Source organism: Pteronotus mesoamericanus, unplaced genomic scaffold (genome assembly GCF_021234165.1).
Source record: "Pteronotus mesoamericanus isolate MK-2021 breed Mesoamerican mustached bat unplaced genomic scaffold, CSHL_Meso_final contig_192, whole genome shotgun sequence".
Lineage (NCBI taxonomy): Eukaryota > Metazoa > Chordata > Mammalia > Chiroptera > Mormoopidae > Pteronotus > Pteronotus mesoamericanus.
In genome coordinates this window covers 2,706,112-2,728,529 of record NW_026555082.1, presented here as the reverse complement: position 1 = coordinate 2,728,529, position 22,418 = coordinate 2,706,112, and the positions used below count along the sequence as shown (strand labels likewise).

General features: G+C 67.5%; 2 protein-coding genes across 5 annotated transcripts in view; one reads left to right on the top strand and one right to left on the bottom strand.

Moving 5' to 3' along the window:
• Positions 1 to 11,651, top strand: part of PPP1R13B (protein phosphatase 1 regulatory subunit 13B) — a 68,623-nt gene extending 56,972 nt beyond the window's left edge. For 2 of the 3 annotated variants that reach the window (XM_054567774.1, XM_054567773.1), the window contains 9 exons: positions 1,243 to 1,423; positions 4,563 to 4,732; positions 5,081 to 5,582; positions 6,547 to 7,319; positions 7,773 to 7,910; positions 7,993 to 8,126; positions 8,711 to 8,877; positions 9,783 to 9,982; positions 10,525 to 11,651. In XM_054567774.1, coding sequence (XP_054423749.1) covers positions 1,243 to 1,423; positions 4,563 to 4,732; positions 5,081 to 5,582; positions 6,547 to 7,319; positions 7,773 to 7,910; positions 7,993 to 8,126; positions 8,711 to 8,877; positions 9,783 to 9,982; positions 10,525 to 10,566 — 2,307 coding nt within the window. In that variant the 3' untranslated portion in view covers positions 10,567 to 11,651. The remainder of the gene's footprint in view (positions 1 to 1,242; positions 1,424 to 4,562; positions 4,733 to 5,080; positions 5,583 to 6,546; positions 7,320 to 7,772; positions 7,911 to 7,992; positions 8,127 to 8,710; positions 8,878 to 9,782; positions 9,983 to 10,524) is intronic. The other variant, XR_008528671.1, reaches the window with a different exon arrangement.
• Positions 11,652 to 11,802: 151 nt separating this feature from the next.
• Positions 11,803 to 20,894, bottom strand: ZFYVE21 (zinc finger FYVE-type containing 21). Of its 2 annotated transcripts, XM_054567681.1 has the most exons (8): positions 20,704 to 20,894; positions 15,905 to 15,955; positions 15,528 to 15,696; positions 14,888 to 14,963; positions 14,717 to 14,808; positions 14,188 to 14,241; positions 12,512 to 12,654; positions 11,803 to 12,329 (listed from the first exon to the last, which is right to left on the bottom strand). In XM_054567681.1, the coding sequence occupies exons 1-8, from the start codon at positions 20,839 to 20,841 to the stop codon at positions 12,294 to 12,296; spliced, it is 759 nt and encodes a 252-aa protein (XP_054423656.1). In that variant the 5' UTR covers positions 20,842 to 20,894; the 3' UTR covers positions 11,803 to 12,293. The 2 variants fall into 2 exon arrangements, with proteins under 2 accessions (XP_054423656.1, XP_054423657.1); XM_054567682.1 differs by lacking the exon at positions 14,188 to 14,241.
• Between the last annotated feature and the right edge of the window lie 1,524 nt (positions 20,895 to 22,418).

Sequence of the window (22,418 nt, the reverse complement as noted above, 5' to 3'; positions counted from 1 at the left end):
GGGGACCGTGGTCTTTTTGTTTTTTTAATGCAAAAATTTAGGGTTTTTTTTTTTTTTTTTAATGTTTTTAATTCTCTCTTGAGGATGTGTTTACGGATTTTGGAGAGGACGGGGAGAGGGAGAGAAACATCCGTCGGCTGCCTCCTGTCTGCACCCTTTCGGTGGGCGGACGGCACTGCAGCCGGCCGAGCCGCCCGGCCGGGGCTGTGTTCACTCACTCTTATGGTGGTGGGGGCTGGTGTCAGGCTCTTCTCACGAGGCCTTCGGCTGATTGCACGCGGCCCACCCGCACTGTGGAGCGCAGCCTGCTGTACTCAAAGCCTGTTGATTGAAATGTTCATCTCACACATTACTGTGCTCACAGCAACACCTATCTAGATGTGTTGTCCAAATGTCTGGGCGCCGTGCATCCCCGGCCTGGCCACGCTGACACAGAAAATTAACTATCACCGTCATGGATGTCTGGGTTGATGTTAGTTTGTGCGTTCACTTGATGCCTCAAAGAATCTCTCCTTGAGAAGCTGGCGCTCCTGCAGAGATGTCACTGCCCACAGGTCCCAGGCACCTCTCGGCAAGTGTCAGAGTCATGGACCTTCTCCCCGAAGCGACATGCTCACGCACGCAGAGTCTCGCAGAGGGTGGCAGGAGGTCTGAGCTTCCTCAGGAGGGCCTGGCTGGGGACCCTTGCGGAGTCCGTGGTCCTCGGGTTGCTTCCCCGCAGGGAGCCTGTTGCTGCCGGGCGGGGCGGGGCGGGGCGACACTGGCTGGCCGCAGCTGGGCGTTTTTGCTGAGCGCAGGCGGCACAGCTGCCTTCAGGGGACTGGTCCGAGCCTGGCCTGGTTCCAGGGCTTGTCACCCACTCAGACCTCGCAGCCGCCCTCTCGCAACCTTGCAAACATGGGTGCCAGCGTTTGGGGGCTCCGTCGCCTGCTCAGGGCAGCGCAGCAAGGGCACGGCTCTGAGCCCAGGCTTTGCCTCCTGCCTCTGGGGAAGGAGCCACCCCCTGCTGGGAGGGCTGCCCCGGCGCAGGAGTCCTGGGAAGCAGACCCTGCTGTGTGTGCGGCCCCCAGAGGACAGGTGTGGTCAGAGAGCCTCGCTCACAGGCCTGTGGCCGAGGCCCTTCCTAATGTCTTGCCCCGTTAGACACTCAGCTTCCAGGTTGGCGGGGCTGCCTCGGCACCAATCAGCCAGTGAGCCTCTCAGACTTCGGATGTTAACTCTTCGTTTCTTCCCGTTTTGTAGCTGAGCCGTGTGAACGGCGCGTCGTCGCCGCAGTCCCCGCTGAGCGCCCCTGGCAGGGTTGCTGCGGTGGGGCCTTATATCCAGGTCCCCAGTGCCAGCAGCTGCTCAGCCCCGGGAGACCCCGTAAAGCCCCCATCTCTCACCGCTGTTCCAGGGGCCGCCCACGGACGGCCCAAACCCGGTAGGTGGCCAGACCCTCCTCCTGGGAAGTGAGCGGGCGGGGGGCCCTGGGGCGGGTCCTCGGAGGGGTCCCCGTGTGCACCCTCAGTCTCCCCTGAGGCGCCATGTCTTCTAGGCACCTTTGGGATCTGGGTGCTACCACAGTGACCGTCCTGTAAACAGAGCAGTATGGCCAGTCTCTCCTTTCCCCGCTTGAAGTGTCCTTGTCCGTCAGAAAGTCCGCAGACCGTCCCTTGGCCTCGGCCCGCTGAGGCATGCCGCGCGGCTGGCCTTTGGCCCCCAGCGCGGGGCTGATGCGCCGCCCTCCTGACAGAGCGCCTGCGGAGCCCCGCTCCCCGGCCACGGGCGGCCGGTCCTCCATGGCAACCCTGTCCTTCCTCAGGGGGAGGCGGCTGGCTTTAAACCGATGCTTTAGAGAGCCGGGGCTCCTTTGCAGGACTTCCCTTGCGACTGGCGCGGACACAGTCCCTCGGCTCCCAGCTCAGAGCGAGGGCCAGATGCTGCTGCATCGCCTTGCTGAGGACGGCAGTCCTGCGGGCTGGCCTGGGTCGGGCCTGGGCGGGGGGCACGCTTTCCAGGGCTGTTGGTGGATCTGTGCAGCCTTCTGTCTGTTGGCCTCATGGCCTCTTGCGGGGCGCCCGCCCTGAGCAGCCACCCCTGTGCTGCTCCTGCTGTGGGGCTCGGGGCTCCGGCCGGCCCGCGGAGAAGGCGCCGCAGCCCTCGGACCCCGCGAGTCGCGGCAGCGTGCGGGCTGAGTCCGTGGCCCGCGGGCCTCTGACTGCGGGTGCTCTGATGAGCTGCTGTTCGCGTGGGAGCCGCCCGGCGCTGGGAGTGGATGGCCGCCTGTTTGCCACGGCAGATACTTAGGCCAGCCAGGCGCTCGCTGCTGCCTTCCTCGTAAACCTTCCTGCGCTGTGCGTGCCGCCCGCGTCCCTCTTGGGGGGCGGGTGGCGGTGCTGGGCCACCTCTCAGAGGGCGCGAGGAGCAGACACCCTGACAGCGCCCTGAAAATGTGTCCTGCGGATGTTCCGCACCAGCGCTGGTCTTTCCTCCGTGCTGTGAGGCGACAGCACCGGGGACCGGGGCCACCCCACCCTGAGGGCAGAAGCTCGGCCCAGATGTGGATCTGGGGAAAGAAATCTCCTCGGCGGGACGCTGACCGGCACTGTTGGCTGTTCTGGCCCCGTGTCACACAGATGGCCGTGGTGACCCCAGAGTGACCAGCTCGTGGACAGTGTCCGACCTGGACGTTGGGCCTGACTGCGGCTCCGCACCGCGTCCTGCACGCCCGTGGACGGACCGTATGTCGGCGGGCGGGCCTGGCGGGAAGCTCTGGCCTCCTTAATGCTGCTCGATCGACAGCCGCCCTTTTTCCAAACTGAGAAAGCTCGGCGCGTTGCATTCAGACTCGAAAGAGGTGCCACGCAAGCAACGCTGTTCCTTCCTGTGGCGGGCAGGGTCTGGGCCGGGCCGCACACACCGGACTGTACTCAGTACGGGTGTGGCTGCACCAGTAACACGAGGGTTGTTTTTTTTTTTTCCTTTTTCCCAGTTCAGATGATTTGCTGAGTTCATTATGAGGCTTTTAATTTTATCTTCCGTACAAGTATCTCCATACTTGAAGATAATTGTCCTTTTATAATGAAAGTAAATGATCTTTCTCCTATACCTCCTGCCTTATCCTGAAGAAAATCCTTGGTCCCTTCTTGGTCCTTCTATAGCTAATTCCCATAAAACCTCCGATTGACGTGGGGTGCCAGGGGCCTCTGGACGGCCACGACCCCTCTGACCCTGACAGAGGGCACGGGAAGCCCTCCCCCGCAGCTGCGGTGGGCTGTGTCTCCCCGTCAGCCGGGGCTCCCCTGCGGCACGCCCGGTGAGCCTGCGGTCTCTGGCCCACACGTCTGCAGTCTCGGGTGTAAGGGCGCAGGACAGAAAACCACCTCTGGCTTCAGAGGCTGACGGGCCACACCGAGCAAGGTGACGTGTGGACCGGGGCCCTGGGCTGCCTCAGCGGGACCCTCGCAGCGGCCTGGAGCCTGGGTGGCTCAGCGGTGCGGGGACTGAGTGGCGTCGCAGCACACGCAGGGCTTGCGGTGCTGCTGCAGAGGGAGGACGCGGCCTCGGCGCGCGGGGGCCCGGCCCGGCCCGGCCCTCAGGCTCTGCCCATCCTGTTCGCGCTGCGGCCTCGCTGGCTGTGCCTGGAGCGCGTGCGAGAGCCTGTCTCCCGCCCACGAGTCACAGGTGTGGGCCTCCGCGCTGCTGTGGCCGGGAGGGGCGCTCCCTGCGGCTCCTCGGTCACCCCGCCCGCTGCGCGGGCCGGACAGACGGGGACCAGGTAGTCCCCCTGGATTTCTTTCTGCCCCGTGTGGCTGGTGGCCAGTGCCCACCCCCTCGCGCAGCCCCTGAGCCTCCTGCAGAGAGAGGACAGCCTGCGTCAGGGCTGGTACCCGGCCCGCCCGCTCCCGGTGAGCTGGGTGCCAGCACGCTTCGCCGCCCTTTCTCAGTTTGGAAAACGCTCTATGAAAACGCAGCCTCGCAGCGGCTTTCCTGGAAGCGCAGGGTTGACCGGGGTTCTGACCGCTGCGGCGGAGCGCAGCCCGCCCTCCGGTCGGTGGGGCCTGGCACAGCCTCCTGCAGCCTCGCACTCTACGGGTGCAGAAATTTCTGACAGCTTAAAGTTGAATTTTCCTTTTAATACTAGAAGCAGTACAGATCAAACCTGTTATGGAGTTAAAGGGAAACCTTTATTGTTGGGGGGGATGTATCTGTAAGTGGTGTCTGAACAGTAGGACCAGTGCCTATTTTTATTCGTTGGTGTTGACGTGACAGGTTTGAGCTGTACTTCAGCGAGAACGTTCCGGCAGCACCCGGGCCCTCGCCGGTGTGGCCGTCGCTGGCGCCTGTGCACTGCAAGCCACATGGGCACCGGCCAGGCCATGCCGGCAGAGGGCCCGTGGTGCTGCCGGGCGAGCTGGTGCGCGGGGGGCGGGGGGCGGGGGTGCGGTCAGCGCCTGGGCAGCACTGCTGTGTCAGAATGCCATGTCCCAGCCGTGATCGTCCTTCCTGCCAGGGCTGCTGTGAGGTTGGCTCATCGGATGTCAAGACAAGGTTTACTTATGCTCTGTGTTCTTTTTAAGCGAATGATGGAAACTGGCCAACACTGAAACAAAACGTTAGCCCCGCTGGGAAAGCGCCGCCGCCGGCCAATGTGGACTGGAAGGACCCGAGCGTGGAGGGGCCTCTCAAGCAGGGGGCCGTCTCCAGCCAGCCTGTGCCCTTGTCAGCCCTGGCAGCCCCCGAGAAGCTGGTAGGCCTTTGCCGTGACCCCGTGGCACACGCCCCTAACCATGTCCCTGTCTGCCTTCACCTTCATCGGCGGGCCACTCCCCTCAGTGTCTGAGCTAGACCCAGCCTGGAGGAGGGTGTGGGCCCTGAGCGCTGGGCAGTGCGCCCGCGCAAAGGCCGCCTGCTCAGGGCTGTCCTGCGGGGCACAGGCGGTAGCCCTGCTCTGTCTGCTGCCCACTGTGCCCTGTGCCTGGTCAGAAGCCAGTGTGAAGGATGAAAAGTCTTACTTTGTATTCTCTGGACTACGGATGGAAATGTGCTTAACTTTTCAGAGGATGACTTTATTTTTCTTCTTAATGTCTAAATTTAGGGCCTTGAGGCGAGTAAAGTGCCGCCCCCCATTCCTGGCGTCAACAGGCCGCTGCCTCCGAGCTATGGGACGCACCCAAGTCCAGCGCCCACAGGTCCAGGGTCAACAAACTCTTTGGAGAGGAGGAAGGAGGGCAGCTTGCCCAGGCCCGGCGCAGGCCTGCCCAGCCGGCAAAAGCCCGGCCCACTGCCCACCGTGGGCAGCGTCCACCCACTGGGCTCCTCCCAGCAGATCCAGCAGAGGATTTCTGTGCCGCCCAGCCCCACGCACCCGCCACCGGGGCCCCCTGCGTTTCCGGCTGGAGACGGCAAACCTGAGCTCCCCCTGACCGTGGCCATCAGGCCCTTCCTGGCTGATAAAGGGTCAAGGCCACAGTCCCCTAGGAAAGGACCCCAGACCGTGAATTCAAGTTCCATATACTCCGTGTACCTCCAGCAAGCCACACCACCTAAGAATTACCAGCCAGCGGCGCACAGCGCCGTGAATAAGTCAGTGAAAGCAGGTACAGTGGGTCTGTGCTCTCCTCTTGGGGCCAGGACGTTACACTCTTCCTTAAGAAAATGCCCGTCCGTGTCCTCACACGTGCCGCGTGCCAGCCTGGGTTAAACCTGGCCCTCGTGAGGCGTCCTGGGAGGTGGGTACTGGGTGGATGCAGAGGGTGCGTGTGCAGCGGGACGGCCACAGCCCTGCCCCCGGCCCAGGCGCCCGGGAGCTCCAGGCCGGGCGGGACGTGGGAGAGCTTCCTCTTCTCGGGTCCCGGCGGCCTGTGCAGGGGCGGCCCCAGGGGTTTGCGTGGGGGCCTGGCCTGGACCTGCCACAGCTGGGCCACACCCCTGGGGCAACAGTGTGAGGGGGTGTCTGCTGCTTTGGGCGCCTCCAGCGGAGCCCACACGGGAGAACAGCCCTGACGCGGGGTGAGGAGAAATGGGCCCTGGCGGCCGAGGCCGGGGGCGCCGCTGACCCGGGCGGCAGGACCTGCCCGTTGGGTCTGGGCTGGGCTCCCTCAGCCACTCCTGGGTGGGCGCCGTGGCTTCCGGACTTGCAGTCCAGGGTCCCCGCCGCTGCCTGGCCTCTCTCGAGACCCTGGGCCCCCAGGGGAGCCTCCTGTCTGACTTGGCCTGTTCTTCATACTGTGCCACTTAGGTCCAGGGCCAGCCACGTGTTCAGAGGTGACACCTTTCTCCTTGGCCAGGAAACATGGAGGGCATGTTTGGGGCAGGGAAGCCAGAGCCACGGCCTTTTAAAGGTGTCCTTCATAGAAGCCCGTTTCTGGAATCCCACGTGCAAAAACGGCAAAGTTAGACATTCCCCCTTCCCAAAAGGGTCATGAGGTTCCTTGAACAAAGGGCTTGTTTGGGATTTAAACGAGAGTTCAGCCACCAGGCCGTCTCTCGTGTGGCCAGGGATGCCTGGCGACGGCCCCAGGGCCCGCAGGGCGCTGAAGCCGGTCCCCGTGTCTCCCCTAGTGTACGGGAAGCCTGTCCTGCCGTCGGGTTCGGCGTCCCCGTCCCCCTTGCCGTTTCTCCACGGTTCTCCGGCCACAAGCGCGTCGCAGCCCCAGCCGCCCGCAGAAAGTGCTGAGAAGGAGCCTGAGCAGGATGGCCCGGCCCCTCCTGGGGACAGCACGGCAGGCACCATGGAGAGCCTGCCTCGGCCGCTCAGCCCCACCAAGCTCACGCCCATCGTGCACTCCCCGCTGCGCTACCAGAGCGACGCTGACCTGGAGGCTCTGCGCAGGAAGCTGGCCAACGCGCCCCGGCCCCTGAAGAAGCGCAGCTCCATCACGGAGCCCGAGGGCCCCGGCGGGCCCAACATCCAGAAGCTTCTCTACCAGCGCTTCAACACCCTGGCTGGTGGCATGGAGGGCGCCCCCTTCTACCAGCCCAGCCCCGCGCAGGCCTTGGCTGGCGCGCTGGCCGACGTGGACAATGGGAACGCCGGCGCCAACGGGAATCTTGGGGAGGCCAGCCCTGCCCAGCCCACGACCCCTCTCCCTGCCGAGTCGGCTCCCGCCTCGGACGCCAACGACAACCAGCTCCCGTCCCCTGAGCCAGAGGGGCTCACCTGTCCCCAGACCCCCCGCCAAACAGCCGAGCCTGCGGAAGACGACAACAACAACGTGGCGCCAGCCCCTTCCCCGGAGCAAGTCCCCAGCCCTGGGGCTGAGGCCCCATCTCCAGGGGAAGAGCAAGTCCCCCCGTCGCTGCCCCCTGTCCTGCCCCGGCCGGCTGCCTCTACGGTGGGTGTGGTCCTTGGCCAGCGCCACCCAGTGCCCGTGGAGGACCTGCCTGGGTTGGCCATGTGCTGGGCGTGGGGTCTGGTCCCTGCCCCCAGGAGTCCGGCCCCGGGGACAGGCTCAGCACACCGAGGGGGCTGCAGGACAGAGCAGGGCCTGGCCAGGGAGGCCCGAGAAGGCTGTCCCGAGGAGGGGAAGCTGCTGCTGGAATCCGGGAGGAGGCGGCAAGGGGGAGAACCTTCCAGACAGGCCCTTGCGGGGAGGCCAGTGTTGACAGAGCAGAGAGGGGTGGGGTCTCGCAGCTTGGTGGGGTGTGGCTGACGTCACCTGCCTGGCTCCCCGCCCTCCCTGCTGCTCCGCACGGGCTGGGGTTTCCGTCCTGGCCCTTTCATGTCCCCAGAGGTTGGGCTGGTGGGTAGGTCATCTGGAAATCAAAAGCCTGCGTCCTCCTCACAGAGCAAACGGACCAACCTGAAGAAGCCCAACTCGGAGCGCACGGGCCGTGGGCTGCGTGTCCGCTTCAGCCCGCTGGCGCTGCTCCTGGACGCTTCCCTGGAAGGCGAGTTCGACCTGGTGCAGAGGGTCATCTACGAGGTGAGCCGGGCGGGGCTGGCACCCCGTGCGCCCAGCCCCACGTGGGGCGGGGCGGGGCGGAGCTCACACGCCTGTGTCCCAGGTGGAAGACCCCAGCAAGCCCAACGATGAGGGCATCACCCCCCTGCACAACGCCGTCTGCGCCGGCCACCACCACATCGTGAGGTTCCTGCTGGACTTCGGCGTCAATGTGAATGCTGCGGACAGCGACGGCTGGTGAGCCCCGCACCGCGCAGAAGGGAAACGCAGGGTCTAGACCACGGGGAGTCTGGGGGGCCTGGATGCCGCCTCCCAGCGCGCCCCGGCTTTGTGCCTGGGAAGCCGCTGACAAGGGCGCGGCCGCAGTGTGCCCTGGGGCATCTGGCTGTCAGCAGGGCGTCCGCACGCCCACAGCCGCAGTTTGCTCCTGTTCCTAAGTGGCCGGGCGCCTGCGGTTGGCGTGAGGTCTCGGGGGCCCTGGCTGCCCGGGGGTCCCTGGTCAACCTGAGGCAGCTGTCTACTCTGCTGTGTGTGCACATCGGGGTCTTTAGTTGTGGTAAAATGCATGCAGCCCTTACATTGTAGCCATCGGAAGGCGCAGGTCAGCAGTGGGAGATGCCTTCACGCTGTAGTGGGTGGACGTCTGTGTGACCGGCTGTTCTCCGACCATGCCGTGCCCCCTGGAGGGGCTTACAGGGGGTCGGGGCAGTGCCTCAGTGGGTGCCACCCCACTAAAAAGACAAGCGCGCGGGCCCTGAGGCTCAGCGTGGCCCGGGCCACCGCCGGCAGCCACGCAGTGCCTTCGCCTCCGCCCCTTGCAGGACGCCGCTGCACTGCGCCGCCTCCTGCAACAGCGTCCACCTCTGCCGGCAGCTGGTGGAGAGCGGCGCCGCCGTCTTCGCCTCGACCATCAGCGACATCGAGACCGCTGCGGACAAGTGCGAGGAGATGGAGGAGGGCTACATCCAGTGCTCCCAGTTCCTGTATGGTACGTGGGCCGGGGCCCCGTCCCGGGCCGCAGCGGGACATGCACCGCGCTGCTGCGGGGCTGGTGGCGCCCGAGCTCAGCCTCGGGCAGCTCGGTCGGTCTAGCACACGGAGAACACGGTCCCGCGGCTCATTCCGAGACGTGTCGGCGGAAGCTCCCTTCTCGGCCTCTGTGCAGGTGCCGCCCCTCTGGGCCGTGGAGCTGGGCGCGTGGGGCCGGGCGGCATTGCCCACTCGCCTCCGCAGGGAGGTGCCCAGCGCCACGGCGGGGCCGAGGGCGGCCCCGGTCAGGCCAGGGCGGCGACCACGGTGAGGGGGCGTCAGGTCTTCGTGAGGCCGCTTCAGCCGGCTCAGCCCCTCCGGGAGCTGGAGCAGCTCTGTCCGGGGAGCCCGTCGCAGGTGGCCCGTCCCACCCCAGCAGGGCGCCTGTGGGCCCAGCCTCCGTCAGACCCCGGGACGGGCACTGCCCCCGGCTCTGTGCGCAGAGGTGGCGGCAGCCTGGGGAGCCGTGTGGGGGACAGCGGCCACTGCGCTGGGAGGGGGGGGGGCCCGGGTCACCAGCATGTGCGGCCGTCCTCGGGATCCCCACAGTTGACTCCCGGGCGTGGACGTGCCCCTTCGCCGCCGTGTGGGAGTGCCTCCTGCCCTCGAGGGCTGTCGCGGCACTTCCTTAGCCTCTGGCGCTGGGGAGGTGGTTCTAGGTGTGGGTTCTAAGTTTCACCCTCAGAGATGCCGTTTGGAACAACAGCCCTTTGAGCCCCATCGGCAGCGTTCTTCTGCCGGGGCCTAGAAAAGGCTGTTGACATGAGGCCACAGGCCGCTCTGGGCCTCACCGGGCCGCCCGGGGACAGCGGCGCGGCCTGGCCCGGCCCCGCAGAGACCCAACTGCGTGCTGTCCTGTCCCAGGGGTGCAGGAGAAGCTGGGCGTGATGAACAAGGGGGTGGTGTACGCTCTGTGGGACTACGAGGCCCAGAACAGCGACGAGCTGTCCTTCCACGAGGGAGACGCCATCACCGTCCTCCGGCGCAAGGATGAAAACGAGACCGAGTGGTGGTGGGCTCGGCTTGGAGACCGGGAGGGCTACGTGCCCAAGAACCTGCTGGGGGTGAGCACTTTCTCACTGTCCCAGGCTCTGGCTCGGTGCTGCGGCTCCGCGCTCGCCTTCCGCACCCACGGTCAGCGCAGGGGGCCGCACCCTGCAGGGGACCCGGGCCGGGGGCTGCCCCTCTCCACGCCTCAGCGCGCTCTGCACAGGGGTGCGTTGGCGGAGTCAGCCGACTGGGGAGCCCCAAGCGCCGATCACAGCCCTCCGCAGCCCAGAGCTGTCCCCACGGGGGCGGGCGGGGGTGCGAGCCGGCGGGGCCCCCTGGTGAGTGCACACCCGTCCTGCGGCCTTGGTGGGGCTGGCGATGCTCGTACCCCAAGGACACGCACGAGCGCTGTGCCTGGCGGCAGCTGCCGGGGGCACGGGCTGTGACGAGCGCTGCAGGTGGCACCTCGTGCTGTGGGAGGAAGGGGTGCGGGTCGGGGTGGGGTGGGTGCCGCCGTCGAGGAGTCAGGGAGGGTCTCGTGGGGCTGGCAGCCCGCTGGCGCCGGGATGCTCCCTGTGTCCTCTCCGTGTTCTGACTTGTTTTCTGGGCTTCCCAGCTGTACCCTCGGATCAAACCCCGACAGCGAACGCTCGCCTGAGCCTTCCGCTGCAGCGTCGCCGGGAGCCGCGGCCCAGGCCCTGCCGCGCCCGGGACTCGGGAGGTGGAGGCAGCTTCCGTGGTGCTCATGGCAGCAGACGGCCCCGCAGCATGACGCCCGGCCGGCTCTGGATGAGGCCGGGTCTCCACTGTCGCCTCCGAGGACTGGATTTTGCCAATTACTGTAAATCCGAATAAATGCCCAGCTTCCTAAACCGCCCCTGCTGCCAATAGAAGCCCTAGACTTAACCCCCAGTTGGTCGCCAAGGAGGACAAACGCTCTGACTGACTCGGCCCCCAGGCCGCCCCTCGTTCCCCATGTCGCTCACCCAGCCGTGAGACTGTGCAGCTGCGGTGGGGTCCCACCCCCGCGGGGGCCTTGCCGCCTGTGACTCGGACGGCGCAGAAACCCACCGCCTGGCCCCTCCGCACTCACGCTGCTCCCTTCCGTTACCGGAGGCGGCCTGTGGGGGCTCCCCTCGCTGTTCAGCCGGCGGCGCTGGGCTGGACTCCCAAGTCCCTGAAGACCCAGTGACCTGTGGTCAGGAGGCTCAGCACAGCACTGTCCCCTCCTTTGCTCACAGCTGCCTTCTCTGCAGCCTCTCGCTGCCCAGGTGCGGTTCTTAGCCCTCACGCGGCGGACCCTGCGGCCCACAGGCCAGGGAGCCCGAGGCCGGGCGTGCGGGGTGGCACGGACGTGGGGGCTCCTGCACAGACGTCAGGAGGGCGGCTGTGGGGCACGAGGGTGGGGCTCAGCCTCCCCACTCTGCACCCGCCGGGGCACAATCACCTTCGTCCCACTTCCGGACTTAACACAAGGCAGGCCCCTCCCCGAAGCTGGCTGTACGGACAGGCTTTTATATACCAAAAGTATTTTTTGACTTGACCACTCGAGACCACCAGAACGATACTGGAAATGTTTTTTCTCTCATTAAAGTCCAGGCCCTCAGGCTTTATTTTCCGTGGACGAGTCTGTATGATTTAGGTCTAAGTGTGTGTAGAGCCGACGCTGTAGCTGGGTCCCTCCGGGCACTGACTGTACACAGCGGCGGCGACGGGAGTGCGCGCCCGGCGGGGCGTCCCCGCCGCCCGTGACCGCGCGCAATAAACCGCTGCCTCCCACTGCGGCTGCGAGTCCTGTGTTCCGCGGCCGGACGGGGCCGCCGCGCCAACGGCGGGGTCGGGACTCAGTGAGGCGCGGCCGGGTCTGTATTTTCAAAATAGGTTTTAATCAAGCTTTATATACAAATTGTCGTACAATTATTTTAATAAAGTGAAATAGTAAGTAAAAAGTACAAAACACAAAGCGGCTGCTCCCTGTAGTGAAGTATCAAAGGTCTGTCCGCGCCCCCAACTCGTGCTGTGGGGGCGAGTGTGCGGGCGGGCGGCCGTGGGCCCGCTCCCCAGGTCGCCCCGCAGGTTAATGGAAGGGGGGGAGGGGAACCTGCTAGTGAACCTGGCGCTCATAAAAACGTGGTGTAGGTTATGCTAAAAACAGTTCAGCAGTAGTGTAGCTGGGTCTGTCCTACCCCAGTTAAGTGTCAGCAAGACAAGACAGGTTCTAAAGCGGGAAGCTGTTTGCAGTGTTAATAAACGGTGGACGTATTGCACTAGGTGAGCGAACACGTCTGTTTTTCCAAAGTCTCACGCTGCCCTCCCAGCACGCGGGGCATCGGGGCGCACAGTGCGCTGGCTCCGCTGTTCCAAGCAGGCGGCCGCTGCGAGCAGTCACTGGTCCCGAGATTCGTAGAGGAGCTTGGCGGCCTGCAAGGGAACCAGAACCAGGGAGACGTGCGCGTGGCCCTGCGCCTGGTGGGAGCTGCGGGGGCACCCACGGCTGGGTGGGGGCCGCGCTCGCCCCCGGAGAAGCAGGCCTGCTCTCAGCCCGGGGCCCCGCCTCCTGCCCACCCGGTGCCCACGGGCCGCCTGCCCGTGCGCCTCAGTACCTTGTGCATGGCCGCCAGCCACACCATGGCCTGCCTCCTGCTGGAGTTCGCGTCTTCCCCTGCGGTCAGCTTCAGCTGGGTCGCGCCCTCTGACCCTGGTGCCGAGTACTGCAGGGACATGCCTGTGGCCCGCGCGCTGCCTCCTGGAGGAGGGAAACAGGTGAAGAGGCCTGGCTGCCTCCAGCCCAGGTGTGGGGGCTGGGGCTGGGGCTGTGGGGCCGCTGGGGAGCGCGAGCTCCTCAGACCTCCCGGCAGACAACCCCGAGTTCACAGGATGGGAAAGGGAACCTCCTGGCCCGGGGCCCCCGGGACAAGCGGATCACACCAGGCTGCCGGGGGCCAAGGAGGAAGGCGGCCGCCCCTCCCAGGCGAGACTTCCGACCAGGCAGCCACGCCTGCCTGCACCTGGGCAGAGGCCAGGCGGCCACAGCCGCCCACACCGAGGAGCAGGGGTGCCGCTGAGGGGCTGAGCACGCGCGAAGGCCCAGCACCACCGAGGCAGAAGTCCCACCACCCAGGTTGCCAACCCAGACGCTCAGCTCCCACAAAGGTGCCACACGGGGAACGGGCCCGCTGGGACATCGCCCATCCCGGCTGGAACCGGCTGCTCCGGTGACGACGCCCTTCCAGCCCTGGCTCCGAGACCCACCGCTCAGGCCGAGGGCCCCGCGGAGGGCAGGCCCCCCAGCTCTGACCGGGGTCCGGCAGGCGCGAGCAGACTCCGCCTGCGCTGTGGGAAGGCGCCCCGGGCCGGCGCAGGGTGCGCTCCGGCTGAGGTCCCGGGCCTGCGGCCGCCCCAGCTGGAAAGCGAGCGCTGGCCCCTGGGCCCACGAGCCTCCTGAACTAACGTCCCAGCCTCAGGCCTGCCCTCCTGCTGCGGGGCTGGTCCCTGACAGCGCAGGAGCCCCGGTGCTCCGCCCGCCACCTGCTCCTCGCAAGTAGGTAAGTAGTCCGACCGCCTCGCAGCCACGGGTCCCTACGTCCTCCAGCTACTTCTCCACTTGGCCACGCTCTGCGTGGCCAGCAAAGCCGAACACAGTGCCCCCCTGGCGCTTGGCAGGCCGGCGGGCCGCTCCCTGGCTGCCTCCGGCTCGGGCTGTTCCTGCGCCCCGCCCCCTTGGGGACATCATGGCAGTGGGGCCTGCGGTTCCGGGAAAGTCCTTGGCAGAGCCAGGCCCCCAACCACCACGGGCGGCGCCAGAAGGCTCTGCCCGGCGGGCCGGCGGGTGTGGCTCCGAGGCGGCAGGCGGAGGGCCGACCCCGGTCTCTCCAGACCCTGCCCTTTGTGTCAGGGCGTGTTTAACCGCCAGCCCGCCACGGCGCCCCAGGGGACGGCAGGGCCATCACACGAGCCTGGGCCTCGGCCACCTCAGGGCGGAGCCAGGGAGCCGGCCCAGGGGCAGGAGGGCACTGCAAGGGCCGCCCGCGCCTGCGCTCAGAGTCGGCGGCACTGCCCCTTGGGTGAGAGCGACGGCGAACGCGTCTCTTCTGCCAGGTGTCCTCACTACCGTCGGGGTACCCGCCTCTCGGACCCGGTCCTCTCTTCCCAACTGATGCAAACACGTGAGTGAACATTTCACAGAGGCCCTTGGCGAGACCCCCCCGACCCCCCGCAGCCGGGCAGGGCAGAGACGCGGGTACAGGGCACACAGCATGCTGGGAAGAGCGAGGCTGACCTTCAGAGGTGGGCCGGCTCCCCAGGAGGCTGGTGTAAGTGTGAGTGTCTTTCTCTAGTCAGGAAGGTAGGCGGCAGGAGAGAAGAACAATTGAGAGCCCATCAGAAAACAGGAAGCAAGAGGGTTAAGCCCCGTGGGTTTCCGGTGGAAGGACGGCCACGGAGGCACAGGGTTTAGGCGGCAAGATGCGTGCTGGGCTCAGCACTCTGGGAGCCGGCCAAGTGAGGCACAGGCGCTTGGCTGGCGCAGACCCTTGCCCGGCGCTGGGGGACCATCGGCTGCGCTCTGGCCCCGTCGGGGGCCCCAGCGGTGCCAGCCGCACGTGGGAGCGCCCTGCAAACATGTGCAGGAGAACCTTCCTCAGCGTACACGTGAAGTCCCCGTCCACCCGGTGAGCTCCTAAAGCCACACCGTGAACCAGCCCGCCACGGAGGGCAGGCAGGCACCCCCAAGACGCTGCCGACCAGCTGAGCACCGGCCTCGGGGCGCCTGGCTCCCGGGCCCGCTCAGGCCGGGCGGGCGTGCGCACCTGCCAGCGTGGAGCCTCCCGCGAGGATCTGCACGGTCGAGATGCGTGCGATTTCAATCTCGTGGTGGCTGTCTCCGTCCAGGAGCAGGAGCCTGTGGGACACAGGGGCCGCACACGTCACCCGACGGCCCAGGAGACACGCTGCCGCGGCTGAGCAGGCCCTGCCCTTACCTCTGGTTGCTGGACAGGCGGCAAAGCATGGTTTCGGGTTCCTCCGAGCTTCCCAAAGTCACAAGGAAGGTGGCTCCTTGGGGCACAAAAACAAGCGTGAGCCCAGCCAGCTCCTTCCCCAGACGCGCGGAGGCTGGGACCCTGCTGCCGAGCTCCGCAACCCTCGCTGGGGTGGGAGTGCTGCGTCCTTGGCTTTGCCGCCGCGTAAGTGCAGTCGCCATGTCCTTCAGAAAGAGGCGCGAGATACGCCACCCCAGAGGCCCGGCTCAGAGCACGGACCCTCCAGCTGTGCCCTGTAGGAGTGGCACGCCAAGGCCCGAGCACAGGGAAGGTGCGCGCCTGCCTCCCGCCAGCAGGAACTGCGTGGCAGGAAGGGCAGCTGCCTTGGTGGGGCCCAGGACCCCATGTGGGCCCGCAGGAGTGGTGGCCGGAGCCGTGCCTGGCCATGCCCCCCCCCCCACGATGAACATCCCGTCTGGTGGCCCCACATCCAGCAAGATGAGCTGTCTGGAGAGGCCTGGGGATCCACGCCTGGTGCTGCGGGAGCCCCGGAGGTGGAGGGCGGGCCGCCCTGGAGGAGAGGGCCGCACGCGGGACCGCGGGACCGCAGGACCGTGCCACCGCCCAGCAGGCCGCTCACCGCTCTGCAGCACGCCCAGCTGCTTGTCGAAGAACTCGGCCTCCTTGCGGGACACCAGGGCGCAGGCGAGGCACTGCCGCACGGGGTCCACGAAGCACATGCGCGGCAGCGCCACCTTCTGGCCGCAGCACTTGTCGCAGAAGCACTTCCCGCAGCGGCGGCAGTGGTGCTGGGGGGGTGGGCGGGCAGTGAGCGGGGCCTGCCGCCGGGCAAGGACACCCCACAGCCGTGCTCAGAGCAGGATGCCCCCCACCCCCGCCATGGACCTGGCCAGAGCCCCCGCAGGGTCGCAGCGCGGGCCGCGCTCTGGCTCCTGAGCTCAGCCCCGGGAGGGCGGGCGTCCATCTGGGCCCCTCCTGCCGACGGCCTCGGCTTACCTTTCTGGTGAGAAAGTCAAACTTGGTGTCGCACTGCATACATCTCGGGCACTAGGAGAGAGGATGGGCATCAGAACCCGCGCTGAGGATGCCCGCGCGCAGGCCAGCGGCAGCGCCCAGGACAGAGTCTGGGGGACCCCCGTGGGCACCGGCAGCGTGGCCGTGGCAGGACGGCTGTGGGGCTGGGCTGGCAGACTGCGCACCACGTCTGCGCTTTGTGAGAGCCCATGACCAACACCTTCTTGTTTCTTCTTTGCTCAAGTGGCTTAGTTCTGGACGTGGGCATGGTGCCTCGCCCTCCCGGCCCTTCCAGAACCACCTGCAGGGTCCCCACTGGCCTCAGGCGCTGCCTGGCCGCTTGCCTGCTGCTTGCGCCCGGCCCGGCCTGCCCCCCGTAAGGCTGAAGTGTGCCAAAGGACAGTCACACCCTCCCACCTGGCTGGCCCCGGGGTCCCTCACCAGACCATTTCTTGGGTTCCTCAGGAATAAATACTGTAAGTCATAAAAGTCAGGTTTTGTTTTTTGGGGTTTTTTTTTAAGATTTATTTATTTTTAGAGAGGGGAAGGGAGGGAGAAAGAGGAGAGAAACATCCATGTGTGGTTGCATCTCGTGCACCCCCTGCTGGGGACCCGGCCCGCAGCCCAGGCCTGTTCCCTGCCTGGGAACCGAACCAGCAACCCTTTGGTTTGCAGGCCAGCACTCAGTCCACTGAGCCATACCAGCCAGGATAAAAATCAGTTTTTTTAAATACATGGATTGATGTATCTTTATTGAAAGATAATCCTTTTTATAGAGTAAAAATGTGGCTCCTACAAATACGAAGTGACCCTGCGTCAGAGCTTTGGCTCCCGGGCAGTCACTGCGGGACTTCCCTGGGTGTCGGACACCCAGCTGCCGGGGACACAGCCGCAGGCTGGGCGCGCATCTGCATCACGGTCCACGCTCCGCAACGCGCAAGCGTCACACGGCTCCAAGCAGGGCAGGAGCAGACCCTGGAGACCACCGCAGCCCAGGGACTCGGGGGGACGCTGCTGTGGCCTCCCGGCAGCAGCTCGTGGCCAGCAGAGGGCGGAGGGGCCCTCTCGAGGCGAAGGCGCCTGTGATCTGAGATCCCCTTTGGTGTCCTGGGAAGGTTCTGTGAAGAGCCCCCTGAGCATGTGGCCTGGCTCAGACGCACAGATGCTGCTCGACACCCTGGGCCCGGCCAGACGCTGGCCCCCAGTCTGGCTGGCCTGCAACTAACCTGGGGCGACGCAGCCCCCGAGCTGCGTCCGTTCACAGCGCTGCACCGGAACGCGCACCCGCACCCCGCCTGCTCTCTTCTGCCCGGCCTTGGAGACCTTGGGGGGCGGGTAGCAGTGCCCCTGCAGCGGTCCAGCCCCTCCAAGGACCCTGGGACACGAACTCCTCGCTGGGGTCCAGATTTGCTATTTACGTGACCCACTTGTTCTCTGCCCCCAGCTCTGCGCCGCCTATCAGCGCCGTGGGAGGGGCCGTGTGGAGGGCGGGAAGAAGGGGCGCGAAGCCATGTGGGTCCTAGGGATGAATCTCAGCGTCTGGGCTGCCGGTGTGCAGACAGCCTGCCCCGGCGGGCACTTCGAAGGCAGTCTGTCTCAGCCCCCGAGGGCACTCCCAGGCTGCCCCTGCTCGAGGCTCCACCTGCCTCCCTGCCCCACAAGCTCCGGGGCGCACAGGCTGCATCGCCCTCTGGGTTCACACTGGAGAAGCGAGACCTGCAGGTCCTTCTGGGGCGGGAAACCTGCCCCCCCCAGAAGCTGAAAGCGGTTGGGATAGGACAGTGAGAAGCTGGGAAAACTCCTGGGTGAGTGGGTTGGGGAAACTGAGGCCAGAAAACCAGGCCAAACCCTGAGCAACGTACAGCCTGCTGGTGACTCAAGCCCTTACCGCCTGTGACCAAGGACGCTGGGAGCAGATGGTTCACCCCTGTCCTCGCTGACCAGAGGAGACACAGCCGCCCCGGCCAGGGACCGCAGGCCAGGAAGAGAGGGAGGCCCATGCACGGAGGGCGGGCCGCTGCGTGGCTCCCTCTCAGCCCCTCCTGCCCCCGGAGAGAAGCAGCCCCTCCACGCTCCCCCGGGGATGCCCCGCCCCTGTCCCCACGTTCCCTCTGCTGCAACTTGCCTCTGAAAGCTCAGGGAAAGGGGGCGTCAGGGTCCGTACCCGCCGCCTTCTCAGGCTGCGGGCCTCTGAGACCCATGGCAGTGTGATCACTACCCGTCCCCGTCTCTGCTTTCCGGCTCAGCCTGACGGCAGCAGGAGCCCCGGACCCGGTTACCCTCGGGTTTCACTATCTACTCACGCAGACACACCCCAAAAGTCCCAACACTCTCAGCGGTGTCCCCATGGGCCCAAGCTAATGACCTGGCACAGGGTCAGGCACCTGTGGCAGATGGGCCTGGGAAGGCAGAGCCACGTGACACGGAGGAGCGTGTGCCGCTGCGACAAGGACGCTGCTCCGTGCGTGGCCAGGCTGAGGACGCGCCCCTCCTGCCACAGTCCCCCTGACCCCCGCCCGGTCCCTACCGCCACAAACAGCCGGCTTCTCTCGAGAGGCTGCCTGCACGCGGGGACCCTGTCGCCCCCAGGACACTGAAGAGGCAGGGCTCTGCCACGCGTGTGCAGCCGGGTGCGGCCGGGGACGCGGTGGGGCAAGCCCGCAGCAGGCAGCAGGCGCGCCACAGCGCCTCCCTGGAGAGGCTCCCTGCCCTCCTTCCGACCTGGGAGTGACACTTCCGGGGCAGGGGGGTGGGGTGTGCTGCCGTGGCCCAGGCATTTCCACCCAACAAACAATTTCGCAAGAGTCCTGGGGCAGCCTGGCCGGGCTCCAGGGGCGCCCCGCCCCACCGCCGCCTCCCGGGGAAGACCGGGAGTAGTGATGGCGGAGGCAGCGCGCACGGAGGGGCAGTCAGAGCGGGGTGCCCGGGGACACTGCTTCGGCGGAAACCCGGTGTGGCCCAGGCCACGCTCTCGCACAGCCACGCAGCACGTGGGGCTGTGGAGCTGTCAGGGACGAGTTAGAGAAAAACATCTTCAGAGGCAACTCGGGGTGGGGGGGGGGTGGGCCGGATGGGAGGATGCGGGGGCACAGGGGCCTGGCCTGCAGGACACCCCGGCGGGGCACCCCTCTGGCCCTGCTGAGGTCGCGGCCCCTCCCCCACGGAGGGAGAGGCCAGTTGGCCTCTATCTGCATGGTCACTCGCCGGCCTCCTTCCACGTGGCTTTGTGCTACTTTGACGTCCTGATGGACACCCGCCCGCTCCCTCCCCGTGGCTGTGAGGTGAACTCTGGGACGTGTGCTCATGAGGACGGTCACGCTGGCCATTCTTCCCTTCAGTCATCCCTTACCGGCGCCAGCCAGGGACGCACGCGAGCCAGAGTGGCTGTGAGCGCAGAGAAGAGGCGCCTCGGGCAGGAACGCAGGAGCAAAGGGCACCCCCGGGGGCCAGACGCCCGGAGCCCGCGGCCTGCGCGGGGCAGCGACCACCCACCGCATCGTCACCCTGGGGCCGCGGCCACTCCCATCCTTCGCTGGGCGCTGGCCTCTCAGCTCCCCAAACGGCGAGTGCCGCCTACGGCCAGGACTCCAGGCAGCGAGACCGGGGAGCGAGGCGATCTCCGGCGGCCCTGCCCCGCCAGCGGCCCCCACTTGGCCGCCGCGGCTCCCAAGGCACCGGAGTTCACTCCTCCGCGGACAGCCTGCCGCCGTCGCGGACTCGGGGGCAGGGGCTCCGGGAAAGGCGCTCCCGGAGGTCTCGGCGCTTTGCCCGTTTCGCTCACGGATGGGACGATACCCAGAGCAGCACGCGAGACGCGCGCGCCAGCTCCTCGGCGCAAACCACGGACGGGCGGTCACCGGACGGACGCGGGCTGAGGGCGGACGGAGGGGGCGCGGGGCTCCGGCGCACGCGAGGCTGACGCGGGCAGGGGCCCGGGCTTTGGAGGGCGCCGCGCGTGTGCACACGCCCTGCTCCGAGCTGCCCTCCGCGAACGCACACAGCGTTCTCAGCCGACGTCGGCCCGACACGTTGCACGGGACAAAGTCTCCGCGCTGTGGAGCCCTTCGGGCACAGGATTCACAGGGGCGCGCGGCCCTCCTGCCCGGCGGGGCGGCTGCGAATGGCTGGCGGGCGGGCAGCGGCCCAAACGCCCGGCCTGACACCAAAGGGCCGCCAGCAGCGGCCGCGCCCACCCGCCAGCAGGGCAGCTCCGGCCCCCCCGCCCCAACCCCTGCGGCCTCCGCGGGCCGCCGCGCTCCCGCTCCCCCGCTGGAGGCCCGGCGCCGCCAACGCGCCCCGCGCCCCGCGCCCCCCGCGAAAGCTGCTCGAAAACTAACTCGGGGCTCCGCTCCGGGGGCAGGCGCTGCACCTGGGCCACCCCGGCAGCTCAGCCGCGGTCGTGGAACTCACAGGTGACTTCCAGGTGGGGACACGTCGGGGAGGGAGGGCCGAGCGAGGGACCCCGACCACTGGCGGCGCGGGAAGGGGGTGCGCTCCCGGGGTCCCGAGAGAGGAGCCAGGCAGAAGGCGGAGTGCCCGAGGCCCCGGGAGGGGGGTGGAGCGCGCGGTCGGCGGGGCCCAGGGCGGCCCAGAGGCGCGGGGCGGGGTGCCCGAGGGCGGCCCTGAGGGGACAGACAAGGGACGTCGGGGAGGCGGGGCGGGCAGGGGGCGCGTTTGAAGCGTGCGGACGGGGGTCCGGGGCGCCGACGCGGGTCCGGCGTGCGGACGGGGTTCGGGGCTCCCAGGCGCGGACGGGGCGCTGGCGGGGGGCCGTGACCTACCTCCTTGTCCGGGACCCACGGCGGCTCCTCCAGGCCGAACGGGCTGCCGAAGGCGCGATGTTCCGGCACCATGCGCAGGCCGCTGGGCGAGCGCACCAGTTTCTTGGCGTCGCGGCGGGCGGCCACCTCAGAGGACATGACGCCGCCGCAGCGCTCGCCCACCGCTCTTGCTCGGCCTTCGCCCCGCCAACAGCCCCGCCCCGCCCGTGCGGCTGACAGCGTCCGCGTCCAATCGGCACAATCGTACCGGAGCTCGGACCAATGGGAGGCCTGGATCCGCCCCATCGCTGCGCTCTCCAATCTGCGCAAGGACACCTCCCCTGCCAGCCTTGTGGTCAGTCACCAATCGGCAGTGAGGGCCGTCCCGGGCACGCTCCGCCTCTGTCAAGGCCATTGAGACTTTGGATTGGTCAGTCCGACTTAGACGTAACGCTACTTCCTCTCTGATTGGCGTATCCGTGTCAGGGCTCCAGGCCCTTATTGGAAGGCGAGACTGAGAGGCAGGACCGCGCGAATCGTAAAGCGCGCGCGAGGTGAGAGCTACCGTCCAGCGGGGCCGAGGTGGGCAGTGGCTCGGGGAGTCGGGGGGCGAGGCCGGGCGAGGGCAGAGGGATAGCCAGGCGCCGGCCCTGGAGGGGTCCCGGCAGTGGGAAGGAGCCGGGGCCGGCGCGGCTGGACTCGTGAGCGAGGAGAAGGCTGGTGTCGGGGCTGTCAACCCGCAGGTGTGAAGGAGGTCGCCCGCCGCCGGAACCCCGGCCCCGGTCAAGACGGCGGCCCGGGGGCCGCGGGGGCGGGCGCCCCGAGTATACGAGGTCGGGCAGTTTCGGAGGAGGAGACAGGGCGGGGTCAAGGTGGTGGGCGCGGAGGGACGCGCAGGGGCGGGGAGGGGGGGTGGGCGCGCGAGGCGGCGCGGTCCTCCGGCGGCCGGGGCCGGGGAGTTCCTGGAGAGGGGCGGGCTCGGAGCCACGGGGCTGGACGGGCCGGGGCCGCGGGAGAAGGCGGAGGGCGGAGGGGGCGGCCGCCCAGCAGCCGTGGCGGGAAGGGCAGCCCCCGCTCCCTCGCGCCGGTCCCAGCGGTGCGGCACGCCCTGGGCAGGGCGGCCAGGTTTGCCGCACGTGGGGCTCGAGCAGCCCCGCCGGGTGGCTCGCTGGCCGGCCAAGGAGGCGGGGACAGGCCGACACTGGTGAGGCGCTTAGGACGCGCGGCCCGGACCTGAGACCCAGGGCGGCCGCTCGCTGGCTGAGTGGCCTCGGCCCGTCGCCTCACCGCTCTGTGCGTCCACGCTGAGCGAGGCGCTTCGCCCGGCCCCGGGGCAGCCGGAGGTGTGACCCCTCAGCGCCTTCGTCCTGCAAGGTCTTCACCCTCCTTGCCGTTCTTTACCGCAAGTCCGTTGCAGGCCCTTGAAAACTGAGTCTTGCTGCCCCCGGGCAGGCGGCCAGTCCGCTGCCCCACCTTCCCACCCCAGTGTGGGTGGCCGAACCGAGGGCCTCAGGCCTGCTCCCCGGAGCCCCAGAGACAGAGGATCCCGGGGGGAGGGGGTCGCAGGGCCTCGCTCCAGGCAGTAATGGGGAATCCCCACAGTGCGCGACGCCCGACTCAGTCATGAGAGCCTCCAGTTCCAGCCTAAGAGACGCTGCAGACGCTGCTTTTCCTGTGTCGTTAACTGTCCCCTTAAGTGACGCTAAATCCAGATGCTCCGGGAAGCGGCTCCGGTC

What these genes read in the sequence shown, in the direction of transcription:
- ZFYVE21 (XM_054567681.1), bottom strand. Translation starts at nt 20,841, where the DNA reads ATGTCCTCTGAGGTGGCCGCCCGCCGCGACGCCAAGAAACTGGTGCGC. An exon ending in TTGACTTTCTCACCAGAAAG is followed by an intron (nt 15,697 to 15,904) that starts GTAAGCCGAGGC and finishes CCACCCCCCCAG; the next exon opens with CACCACTGCCGCCGCTGCGG. An exon ending in CGCCTGTCCAGCAACCAGAG is followed by an intron (nt 14,809 to 14,887) that starts GTAAGGGCAGGG and finishes TGTGTCCCACAG; the next exon opens with GCTCCTGCTCCTGGACGGAG.